The following is an 11,815-nucleotide window of genomic DNA, read 5'->3' as shown; positions in this document are numbered from 1 at the left end:
CAACAATTGTTTTGCACGTAAATTTAGCTGAAAGTAAGCTTGATTAACGAGAAGCGTTTGCTCATGTTTTGAAGTCAGATGGTTAGGCTATACTGCCGTGCTCCGGTGTTTTGCGGAACAGTATACCTACCCTTGTAGAAAACAACCGAACCAAAACGCGGGGGACATTAGCAGTAGCGCATAATCCTCCTGCACAAATGATCTGGAAACTACTAGGAAAGGCCACACAGCAGGTCGCACCACGTCCCTGAATATGACACTGTTATTCGGTCGGCTACAGCTGTCGTCTAGAGAAGTATACTATCCCGCAATGCACCGGCGCTCGGCGGCACAGACTCACAGATGATAACAAACTGCGCGAGATCAGTAAGCGCATATATGCTTGCTTTGGTCTTTTTTTTTTTTTACTTATTGTTGTAACCTGTTTCCGAAAGGTCCCAATTAGTTCCTACGTGATCGAAATTGTTGAGCGATGTTTATCTGTCGTTTTTGTGGCATGTTTTGCTTTCGTCTTAATTATTAACAATTCAAACAATAAGGCGAGTCTCAATTTGTACGCAACCCACCAAAATTAAGCAAACTTATTGCCGAAAAACGAAATCAAAATGAAAAGGATAATTAGGCTGCCAGAGGTCATAGTTTCCTTTTCAGTTCAATAGGTATAACACACTATTATCATTTTACTCTCGCTTTACGCTTCTCTATGTTAACACTTAACAGTTGTAAATAATAGTTAGGTATGCTTATGAGCAATTCTACTCTATGTTAACAGTTGTAAATAATAGTTATACTATACTTATGAACATTCTTGAGTACCGTACCTAAATAGTTGATAAAGGTAAAATGGAATAAAAACATTTAAACACATTTGTAGTATTCTGAAGACGGGAGAGGTTTAAATAATTATATAAATTTGTGAGCTTGTTTTCGCCGACTTTAGATATTACGATACCAATAACATGAAAATAACGTTACTATTAATTCAACGTGACTTAGCCTCATTGCATAAATATTTCTTCAAAGTGTCATTGCAAAATAACATTTACTCGTACACCATCTAATTTACATTTACTTTGCGCTACTAAAGAAGAAGCGCACCGTCTTGTATTCATTCTTTCCCTCCGGCCTCCGCGACCGTCCATCGCTCCCCGCAGGCTGCACCGGCCAATCCCCCTTCCCGCGTCACTTTCCAGTTTCCAGCGCTTGACCTCCATCGGAGCCCCACCCCCGTCCGTCCTCCACTCCCCCCCCCCTCCCCGCCCCTAGCGCGGCCGCCGCACCATGCCCTCCCCGTGACGCAACGGGCTGGCTTCACGTGAACAGCCGGCGCGGTGCACGCACTGTTCACGTGGACAGCGCGGCCGGCGATTGGCCGGCGGGGCCGCACCCCCGCCGCTCATTGGTCGGTACGCACACCCGCCCAGGTACGAACCCCGCACGGCGCCAGCGCAGAAACGACACGAGCGAGCTTTGTTATTTGGCGGTGCCGACCAGAGAAGGGTGGGTGTGTGCAGGGCGCGTTGCTGTTTTGAAGTCGCTCAGTGATATTCAGTGAGGAAGGATGCTGCTAGAGCACTTCCTGTTGTCGCCCCCGGCGTCTCCGAGACTCGAGGACAACCACTCAAAGGTATGTTTCGCTAGTGATAATTCCTAAACTTAAACGCACAGCGATATTAATTCGATTTACATTGTATGCAAATCGTTATTGATGTCAATAGTCGGTCCACTGTGCTGCATCATCATCACGATCGTTTTGTGTTCTGTGATGTTTACAAGTCATGTCATCGTTTTAGCACCGTTTACCGTAATTTATGCAACACCGAGGGAGTTGAATGGATCAGTATTGAATGCTGTAACAGTTTCGCGGTTGAATAAGTGGAATATTTACGTTCTTGATTGTTGTAAAGTTTATCTAGCTGTGTAAAGCTGGCTACTGGCAACAATGATCGTCTTCTATTTCGGTCTTCTCGTTTTATGCGATTTCCATCGCGGAAAATCATGATTGAATCGAGTCATTTATCGGTTTTGTTTGTCTGGTGATGGATCGTTGTTGTTGACTTTGTCAACGATCGTTATAAGACAGGGTAAATTTACATCATTCCTCGAAGTGGAACACTTGCAAATGTTTTGCATGATTCAGTTAGTTTCTCGTTTCTTTGCAAGTAAATAATAACTTATTGAATATTTCAATCACGCAGAGGCGGATCCAGCTCAGAGGTTTGGGGGGGGGGGGCAAACCATAAAAATTTATCGATTCTTTCCATGCATCGTCCATAGGCGTAATGTTAAAATCATGCCGTTTGGGGGGGGCAAATGCCCATTTTGCCCCCCCCCCCCCCTGGATCCGCCACTGCAATCACGTCGATAATCCCTCACAATAATTACATCAACGTCCGAAACGAAGGTCCGGACAAGGCGCATTTCGGCGCGACTTGCTAAAGGCATCGTTTCTTTTTTATCTCAGGGAAATGTTTCCCATCATTCCCTGGTTTCGCTGCTTCTAAATCAATACTTCTCCCACAATTTTCCATCAGTCGCCGAGTCGCGGTCGCCATATTCTCGGCGCCCCCGCGTCTGCGTACGGGAAGTCTTTGTTCCCGTCGGCGCCGTCGTCCACACGCGCCGCTCGTCGGAGGGCTTGGCTTGCACGCGCCGACCGGCTGATCGGGCTGGTGACGTCACCGGCGCGGCGTGTGACGTCACGCACGATCATCCGCTGTTCACGTGGACGGGGAATGGGGTGAAGGTTGCGGGGCCGCGGCGGGCAGCCCCAGTCCGACGCTGGCAGCTCCCCAGCCTGGTAGGGTAGGGACGGGTGGCGGAGGGGTGGGGTGTTGGCTGGAGGGGTGTTTGCGGTCCAGTGACACCCACTTGGACCACGGTCGATCGCACGCAGACCACTCGGCACCCTGCCATCTGACAGTTCCGGTCGATCCGCCCCACTCTCCGGGTCGACTAACTGACTGACTTAGTCACGGTCCACAGTTTCCCTTCATGTCACACCCGGATACACGGGGCAGCTTAGTCGTTCTCCTCCACCCACACACAAACCCGTTGGTCACATATGACAAATCACTGCCATTGTCATCGGCGGTGATTTTCCCGGCTGGACTTTGGTCTCCCGGGGGCTGACCGCCGCGGTTCGGCGTACTCATTGACCTTTGACCGTTCACGACGTGCCCATGTGGCGCCCCGCCCACCGGGCCACTGTTTACGGTACGGGCGGCGCACCACCGCCGAACCGGCCCCCCGGAATGCATCGTCGCCCGACGCGCCAGACGCTTACATAATGGCCTCATGAGCGTCCGATTCTCCTTTCCGGTTTGACTGCCTGCGTGTGGGTGGTTTGAGAGATAACGCGCACCTCGACAGCGAGTGACGAGGGCGGCTCAGCGGGCGATCCGTCTTCTAGTGTGACATACTGTCTCTTCTAAGGACACCCGTACCCTGTTACTGACCTTACTCACACAACCAGAGACTGGCTGGGACAGGGGCACCGGTGGGAACAGCGGATCCGCGTGTGCGTCCGTTCTACTGGCACAGTTCCTAGATAGGCAGTCTCCTTGGTGACAGACTACGAGGCCTATCTATCAGCCCATCGGCCGGGCTAGTCTTACTGATGCGTCACAGGCGACGACGCTTTTTATGGGGCCGCTCGTTCCGCGAACAGACGCGGCGGCATCGTGAGTCAGAGAAAGGGTCCGTTTTTGTTACTATGACTAGGTGGGACTGCCGGCCAGTACCCATGACCTACCGCCGAGCGCCGGGAAAAAATGACACAAAGTGCCGGGAACGACAGGGAGGGCGTCATCACGAACTAACCCCGCTTTCTTCCTGTCGCAGGATGCGATGCTGGCCGCCAAGAGTCTGTTGACGCTGTCGGCGGCGCGGAGGCCCAGCCCTGCGCCGAGTCCGACGCGGCTGGCGCCCACGCCGCCGCACAGTGCGCCCACGCCGCCGCACAGCGCGCCCAGCTCGGACACGGAGCCGGAGGAGGCGGCGCCGCGCCGACCGCCGCCGCCGCCCGCGCACCGGCACAACTCCATGCTGGCTAAGGTGAGGGAGCGGCCGGCTTGGGGAGGGGAAGGGAGGATGACGCGACGCCGTGTGGGCGGCCAGGAACACGTCATCAGAGATCCGCCATCGCGGCTCAGGGATGACTGGAGTTTGAGGAAAGTTGGCGAGTGGTGGGCGGATTGTCTGAATTCTGTGCTCCACGTAAATTATTTATTATGTCTTGCGCTTGAATCGCTTAAGTTCGGCGAAGTTGGATCACCGAGATCAGCTAGGACTCGAAACTCGAACTGAGACTGAACCTTTCCTGTTTCGAAAGCAGAAGTTTTGCATGTTTTTTTTACGTAATTTGTTCTGACGGGGTGCCGTCTTGTTTCCAGTTGCTGTGTGACCGGTCTGTACCTGTGCCAGAACGCTCACCGTCGCCGCTCGCGCTACGTTCACCTCATTCGCCGTCCGCCACTTCGTCGTCGCCCTTCGCCTCATCAGTCACCTCGCCCGCCTCCCCATCAGCCACATCAGTGTGCTCCGTGCCGCCGTCCCCGCCTCCGTCAGTGGCGTCAGCCACCGGCGCGGTCCGGCAGCCTCCCGCACGTCAGTCGGTCATCTACCGCGCCCACAAGGACGGCACGGCGTCTCCGCAGCCGCCGGCGGCGCGGCCGGCCGCTGCCCCCGCCGCACCCTCGGCGTCTGCGCGACCGGTGACGATCGCGCCGCGGCCTGTGCCGCTGCTGCCGCTGCTCTCGGTGCCGGCCGGCTCCGCGCCGCTGCTGCTGGCACCCGGTCACGTACTTCAGGTGCCGCAGCAGCTGCTGACCGCGACCGGCGCCCATCAGCTCACGGCGCCAGCGCCCGTGCCCGACAGGAAACGGGCCTACTGCTGCCAGCACGCCGGCTGTGACAAGACCTACTTCAAGTCGAGTCACCTGAAGGCCCACGTCCGAACGCACACAGGTGAGCGCTGGCTGGGTGCCCGGTTGCCAGGCGGGGTGACAAAGCGACGGCCAACGCCAAGGGGAGGAGGGAGAAGGGTGCGGCAGTGCGGGCTGATGCAAGCGACGGGGAGGGGCGCAAATCGGGGTAAGCAGCAGATGATTCGCTGGATGTGCGGACGCGATCCCAGCGACCCGGACATGCAGGATGCAGAGGGGAGGGACGTCACTGCGTTCGATAAACAAGCCTGCAACTGAGGGGGTTGACGTGAGGAGGACATGTCTGCAAAGCTTCCATGTGGTGGGAACGATATACATACACATCGGCTTCTTTGAATGACTCATTGCAACCAAAAAACCGGTTTAGCCCAGTGACCGATGAAATCAAAAAGCATCGTTTGCTCTCTTCCTTCACTCGAGAAGCATTGACCCACCATGTTATGCGCCCATCTGACCATTGTTCTCCGTTGTTCTAGGTGAAAAGCCATTCGTGTGCCAGTGGCCAGAGTGCGGCCGCACTTTCTCGCGATCGGACGAACTTTCGCGGCACAAACGCACGCACACAGGCGAGAAGAAGTTTGCCTGTGATGTGTGCGGTCGCCGCTTCATGCGCTCGGACCACCTGACCAAGCACATGCGCCGCCACGCGCGCGACCGCAAGACAGTCGGTGTGCCGGATACGCGCCAGAGGGCGGTGCTGCCGCCGTTCTTCATCCAGCTCAGCGCCACGGCCGTCTGAGCGCCGCGCCGCAAACGTCTCTTGAGCTCGATCTCTGAGGGAGAGGGGCGTCCCCGAGAGTGTGGAGTTGTCCAGACTGTGACAGACATTGTTGGATCGAGTTGGAGAACGGTCGAAACTCGTTAAGACAATATGGAGAACGGCGGAGAAGGTTATATTCGGAGAGACAGTACCTGACGCAGCACCGGCCCTAAGCGGCGTTTGTACCTCCGCGCAGCCGAGTGTATTTATTTTGTTTTTATTTATGTGTTGGTGTATTCAGCTTTAATGACTGTAATAATATACACACTACGTGACATGACCATCCTCTTTTACTGCGTGATGTATGGTGCGAGATGGTGTCCGTCGTTACGGGCTGATGACAAGACTACTTGTCATCAGCAGTTACGATCGCTTAGATCGAGAGTCAAGCTCATGACCAAAAGCATGAGGCGCAAGGGAACTTCCCGTAGGGGAAAGCAACACTGTCGGAGTGGGCACGCGGTGTCAGTCGCCACTGGGCCAGCCACACATCGAACGAATTTTAACTTAACACGGATACACACACTATTGATTCAATCAACACGTCGCCAGGTGGCGTTCGCGATCAAAGTCATGATCGCTCGAGCAGGTATTCCTATCGTCAGCATCAATTATGTCCGCTGTGCAGTACGCACTAAAACACAAGATCAAACTCGAGTGGGTTCTAATGTCGGGTCAGGCTCAGTCAGCGCTGTAGTGCCTGTTTCAAGTCGCGTTGCTGAGCCAGCGACACCGGCTCTGACCCGTCGGCAGTCGTAACACCGGTTCCCACCAACCCCAGCCGGTTTTGACGTGCCTTCGATGGTCATACGTTTGACGGATGTGGCTAAATATAGCTCTGCACTGTGCACGACTGGCTTCATTCGAGCTGTGGGCGCTGCACTAAGGAAGGCCAGTGCGGGGGCGGCCATGTCAAACATCGCCCACCAGTTTGCCGAGTTTGACAAAACGTTCAGGAATCGGGACTGACGTGCGGAGACTGAGAGACCCGTTGCCAAGCGGTCTTCGCACGGCAACGGCACGGGGAACGGAGCAAGGGGTAGTTCCGGTGAGACCGTCTTCCAAACGAGCGAAAACGCGCGAGAATGGCAACCACGGATCCCAGATATACCTACATTACTGTCACTCCCATCCTGTTGATAACTAATTTTCATGGCGAATGCATCCTGCCCCATTGACCAAGAGTAATGCGTTGCATCATTATGTTTATTCATGTGATAGCTCACAGGCAGACATCACAATAGCCCCGACCCCAATATATGATCTCCATTGCAGAGCGTAGCGGGCCTGGGAGTCGGACGGCAGTGTCCGTCTAGTCCGCGCCCGCGACCACAGAAGTATACACAGCACCCAGCCTAATGGCCCTGTCACATCGACACACCGACCAGCGTGCAATCCATCACATCAGTTTGCGTAGCACCCGCCCTGTTCCGTAGCAGAGCCCCTGCTAGATCAGCTGTGTTGGGCCGGAGTTCAGTAGTGTAACTGGACCTCAGCCAGACTGGCTGCCCGATGGGCGGCTCGCACACGCAGCTCCCGCCCCTGCACCGCCTCACGCCACACGGACGAACAGAAATAGCCGCCCGGTGGCCGCCAGTGCGGGCAAGGCCAGGGGGCTGGGCGTGGCGTGGCGGAGCTCCGCAGCCCGCCCAGGGGCACTGCCCGAGGCCAAAGGTTTCAGCTGCGATGGCATCCCAGTGCCCTACACGAGCCGTCACAACGCAGCGGCGCATATAATCAACGCCATCCCATCTCAGTAGTAGACAGAGTTTGAAGTCAGTCGTGCAGTCTTTCATCGCGTAAAGCATCACCCACGGCGTTCGCCTAAAGGCGCAGAGCTGCGCTACATGCCACAAAGCGTACGCACCACCAACACGGCTACATAGGAACGCCGGGTGCTGTGTTATAGCATGTAGTCATCACAGGCGACTTCGTAATACCAGCGAACTAGGCCAGGAGACTGGCCCGCATACAGCACCGATTCAGCATCAATACCCTACATCAGCAACTTGTGTGAGTGTTTGACACCCACCAGGCAGCAAACCACCAACATAGTAGTAGCAGTGGCCCCCAGGGGCCCCAGGCCGAATTGCTCTACAACACGGCTGTGCTGCACTCTGGACCGAAGCTGTGTGAGAGTGTGAAAAGATTGAACGCTCCACTCTAGGCTAAAGAGCAGGCTGAACTGCTGCGTGCACAGGCTGGTGGCAGAGCTGTAGACCAAGCTGAAAATGTCCGTCAGGCAGTGCAGCTGAGCCTACAGCTTGTCGATGACGAGCCACTTCTCCTTGATCTGTTCCACTTGGTCGGACACTGCCGGCTTACGCATGCGCATCTTGACCTCCAGCTTGCCCTTGACCGTGCGTCGACCCTCGACGATCTGCGGGCAAGGCAGACATAACGGTGTTACATCGGGAATTACAACACGGCTTGTTCACGACAAACGGTGAGCAGACCGAAGAGGTATGGTGGCTATTCGCTAACGCGGCATATCGTTACGGAATGCTAACAAGTAACAGAACACCCATCAGCTTCCCTTCATGGTGTACGGGTTAGTTTACAAACAGCGAAATGCCGACACGGAATACCATAACAAAATGACCTAAAAAAGGGTCACAGACATCAAGTGTTGATTTCAAGCTCTGACATTGCCACAGGGCTGCAAGCGTTGGCCCACAACACCACTTACATGGCCTGCAGTTGCAACCTTCTACATAACTACACTCTATAGCAGCGATCACCGATCCAACATGCATGACGCAAAACGGATTTCTCACACACAGGGTGGTCTAGTACGGGCCTGCTCCAGCTACACCTCGCCCTTCCGCGACCTGTCCGTCACCCACAGCAGTGAATATCAGACCACCGATCGGTGTGTCCGAGCAATGGCCAGCTCACAGACAACACAATACACATGTCCTGCATCCCATCAGCAGTGTCGTGTTCCCCATACAGAAGCCCACTCACCTACATCGTAAACCACGCCGAGTGCTGATGGCATCCAAGGTGAAAACTACTACGTATACGCGCGCGCCAACTCAATATTAAATAATGTAACGGTCCTTGTCTGAACGTATCTCCCTCCGTGTGAGTGTGTGTGTGTTTGTTAGTCGGTGACATGCGGCGGTGAGTCAGGCGCCAAGTCGGCCGTCGTTTCTCGGGGCGTCACTCCGTCTGAGGGTGGGCTGTCGGTCGACGTCACATGTGACGCATCGCCCGGCCGTCACGGGCGACCTTTGAACGCGCCTGGCGCGGCGCGGTGGGAAGCCACGGGCCACAGCCGTGGAGAGTGGTCGGTCAGGTCAGCGGACGGGGCGGGGAGTTGGCTAGGCCGGTAACCTGGAAACGGCGCATCAGGCACCGAACACGCTCGGGTCGGGTGGCATTGCACCACCCCTCTCTGCTGAGGTGGGAGGATGCAGCTTGTTTGCGGAGCAGACTATGGCGCAGTTTCCAACCACAGCCGTCCGGTACAGTGCTAGTGCGCAGCAGCATTCACAATATTTGACATCAGCAAACCACAGTCCCGAGCTACGCAATTATTACTGATCAATATTTCCCAGGAAGAGACCAAACAAACGACGCCAACCTCAGTACGACGGTCTCGAGTCGCCAGTCTACAACACAGGAATCGTCAAAGGACTTCAAATATTCTTAGGGCACCCGCGCCTTTTCCAGAAGAACACAGACCTTCAATGCCTTACATCATCATTAAGATTATGTTCATTGATAAATTCTAAAAACTGCAATGCTATGCTATAGGCCTACCGAACTATGGCACGTCGGCATGATACGCTGCAGATAAAATGAATTTCTTCAAAAGACACTAACCTCCTAGCAATAGCCCAGTCCCTTCCTCACCGAACCTCAGTCCTTGCTTACGCGATATCAGCCCCGTCTCAATCGACCGGTAGTTCCGCCCAGCACCGCTGTCTACGACAGCATCGTCAAGCTAGGCGTTACCAGCTGCGGTAAAAGAGCGATGGGCCCACTCAGCTCCCAGATCGATGGACCGTTTACAGGTCCGACATCCCACACCGACTACAAGGTGTATCGCTGCTGCGCTGAATCTCAATGGCATGGATAGAGCCTGGGGAGAAGCGAGAGAAGCGAGGCGGGACGGGCAACTGGAATATGTGATGAGACCGGACATTTGGCGCCATTGCAGGTGGGATATGAATGCAATTGCGGCCGCAATATCGCATTGAATGCATTTCACTGACGGAGGCAGGGTGTAATTTTATATCTCTTTGTGGGGGCAAATGCACCCACAATCCTAAAATTTGCACCCACAATGATGAAAATGCACCCACAAGTCTTTTACAAGGCTACAAGCGACCTTTCGACAGCACGGCGCCCTTCGCACGCACCTCCCCCCATTCGCAGTCGTGGTCACAAGCTTACAAGAGAACGACTTCTCTCTGCAGAAACGAATCCACGTCACGCCAATATAAACTTCGTCCCATCCACATGCTGATCACACTGTAGAGATGAGTGCCAGCGGCATGTGCGCCCCATCTTCGGACGTCGACACGACGGAGAGGGGGGGGGTCGTCCTAAAACCGTTCGTCCATCGCACCATTCGCGTTGCATCAGCCGACTCCGTGACGCGCTGCACTTTGTCCCCGCAGAGCCGTCAAACCGGCCAACTGACGTCCGCGCTGAGTGGGGAGGGAAGGGAGCGGTGGCACGGAGCGTCAGCTGCGGACAGACGGTCTCACCGGCACCTCAGTGCACTGTGCACTCCGCCTGTGTTTAGCACGGCGACCCTGCGATCCGACGCGGCGCCAGGCAGCGGGGATCCCCAGATTGACATTGAACAGTGCTGCACACGGACGGCACTGCGCGACAGAACATGGATCAAACGTGCACCATTAGAACTCATCTAACCCGTACCAAGGATTCCAAGGAATGGAAGACAACGACTGAAAGCCGGTCATCGGAACTACCAGAAAAAATAATGAAATTCATCCAAACAATTATCCTAGAAAAATATGAACAGCATGGGTCAAACGATTAGCAAAACATTCGCTAGCTTGTTTTCACTGAATACGCCGAAAGGAAATCGAATATTGACACTGCAACCAGAGCCGCAGGGGCGTACCGCGTGCCACTGTGATCGAGCCTGCGCAGTACGGCACGGCACGGTATGACACGCTAACGCCCCTAGGTCGACAACTCTTTGTTCCCAACAGTCGACCGATTCAAACACGACAGGTTCATTAGTTCGTGCAATAATGTTCGACGGAGATGGATTGACCAGTACAGAACAGGACAGGCGGACCAATTTACAAAACATACCTAGTCGACCAGTTATCGGCGTTTTCTGGGCCAACCTCCTCAGACTCATTGATTGATCCCAACTGCCAGTCACTCCGATAGTATGATCAACTGATTGATCTCCTGATCGTCCATTAGTAGATGGCAGACGCTGATGGAGGTGGCTGCCCGCAGTCAATCTGCATGCAACGAACGGGCAACCCACTGCTGAGCAACCAGAAGCCAACCAAGCCCCTGAATATCCTAACATCGAGCAGAGTAGTGCAGGGTCACATCAAATCATCCTAGTACAACGACGCCCATAAACGGCGCAGTGGTCTCCTTCCATAAACAGCGCAGTGGCCATTGAGACGCCACTGCGGTCGGCTCAGAGAGCGACCGCCGGGTCCGGTGTATTTACAAACATGCACGCCACGTGAACAGACCGTGGCGGCCGACCGGTCTATTGTGGAGACAAAGTCCGGTGGGCCGCGCGGCGGCCGAGCCGGGTCCGACCGGACTGAGAGTCAGCTGATGTAACCACTGCGTCCGCGACAGTGCGGACAGGTGACCAAGCGGCGTCAGATCGTGCGTTGTTACAGGGGTGTCCGCAATATCAGCAATACCAGAATGCCATGGGCTCCGTAACTGAAAATGGGTGCACATTTTAAAAGCAAGGCCAGTCTGTTCTGTTAGGCCCACAACATCATAGCATGCAGGAAGTGCGCGGCGCGCGCTGAAAATCGGCATAGTAACAAATGACGCGGGCGCGATGGCGGGCCTGAACCGCTATCTAATCGATTGTTTTAGTTCCTGTTCCATCCAGCAAACACAATGTTCCGCGCGCAAT

At 54.8% G+C, this 11,815-nt stretch overlaps 2 protein-coding genes across 3 annotated transcripts in view; one reads left to right on the top strand and one right to left on the bottom strand.

Moving 5' to 3' along the window:
* Positions 1 to 1,337: 1,337 nt before the first annotated feature.
* LOC122387425 (Krueppel-like factor 10) lies at positions 1,338 to 5,986 on the top strand. The gene is made up of 4 exons (XM_043377609.1): positions 1,338 to 1,627; positions 3,844 to 4,056; positions 4,395 to 4,968; positions 5,423 to 5,986. Exons 1-4 carry the CDS (start codon positions 1,562 to 1,564, stop codon positions 5,683 to 5,685), a joined length of 1,116 nt encoding a protein of 371 aa, XP_043233544.1. The 5' UTR covers positions 1,338 to 1,561; the 3' UTR covers positions 5,686 to 5,986.
* A 908-nt stretch (positions 5,987 to 6,894) lies between these two features.
* LOC122387424 (coiled-coil and C2 domain-containing protein 1-like) overlaps positions 6,895 to 11,815 on the bottom strand; it is a 41,940-nt gene continuing 37,019 nt past the window's right edge. For both annotated transcript variants that reach the window (XM_043377608.1, XM_043377607.1), the window contains exon 17: positions 6,895 to 8,086. In XM_043377608.1, coding sequence (XP_043233543.1) covers positions 7,964 to 8,086 — 123 coding nt within the window. In that variant the 3' untranslated portion in view covers positions 6,895 to 7,963. The remainder of the gene's footprint in view (positions 8,087 to 11,815) is intronic.

This window comes from Amphibalanus amphitrite, unplaced genomic scaffold, assembly GCF_019059575.1.
Source record: "Amphibalanus amphitrite isolate SeventyFive unplaced genomic scaffold, NRLGWU_Aamphi_draft 000286F_arrow, whole genome shotgun sequence".
Taxonomy (NCBI): domain Eukaryota; kingdom Metazoa; phylum Arthropoda; class Thecostraca; order Balanomorpha; family Balanidae; genus Amphibalanus; species Amphibalanus amphitrite.
Note: the sequence above shows the minus strand (reverse complement) of the source record. Positions and strands in the feature narration are given on the sequence as shown.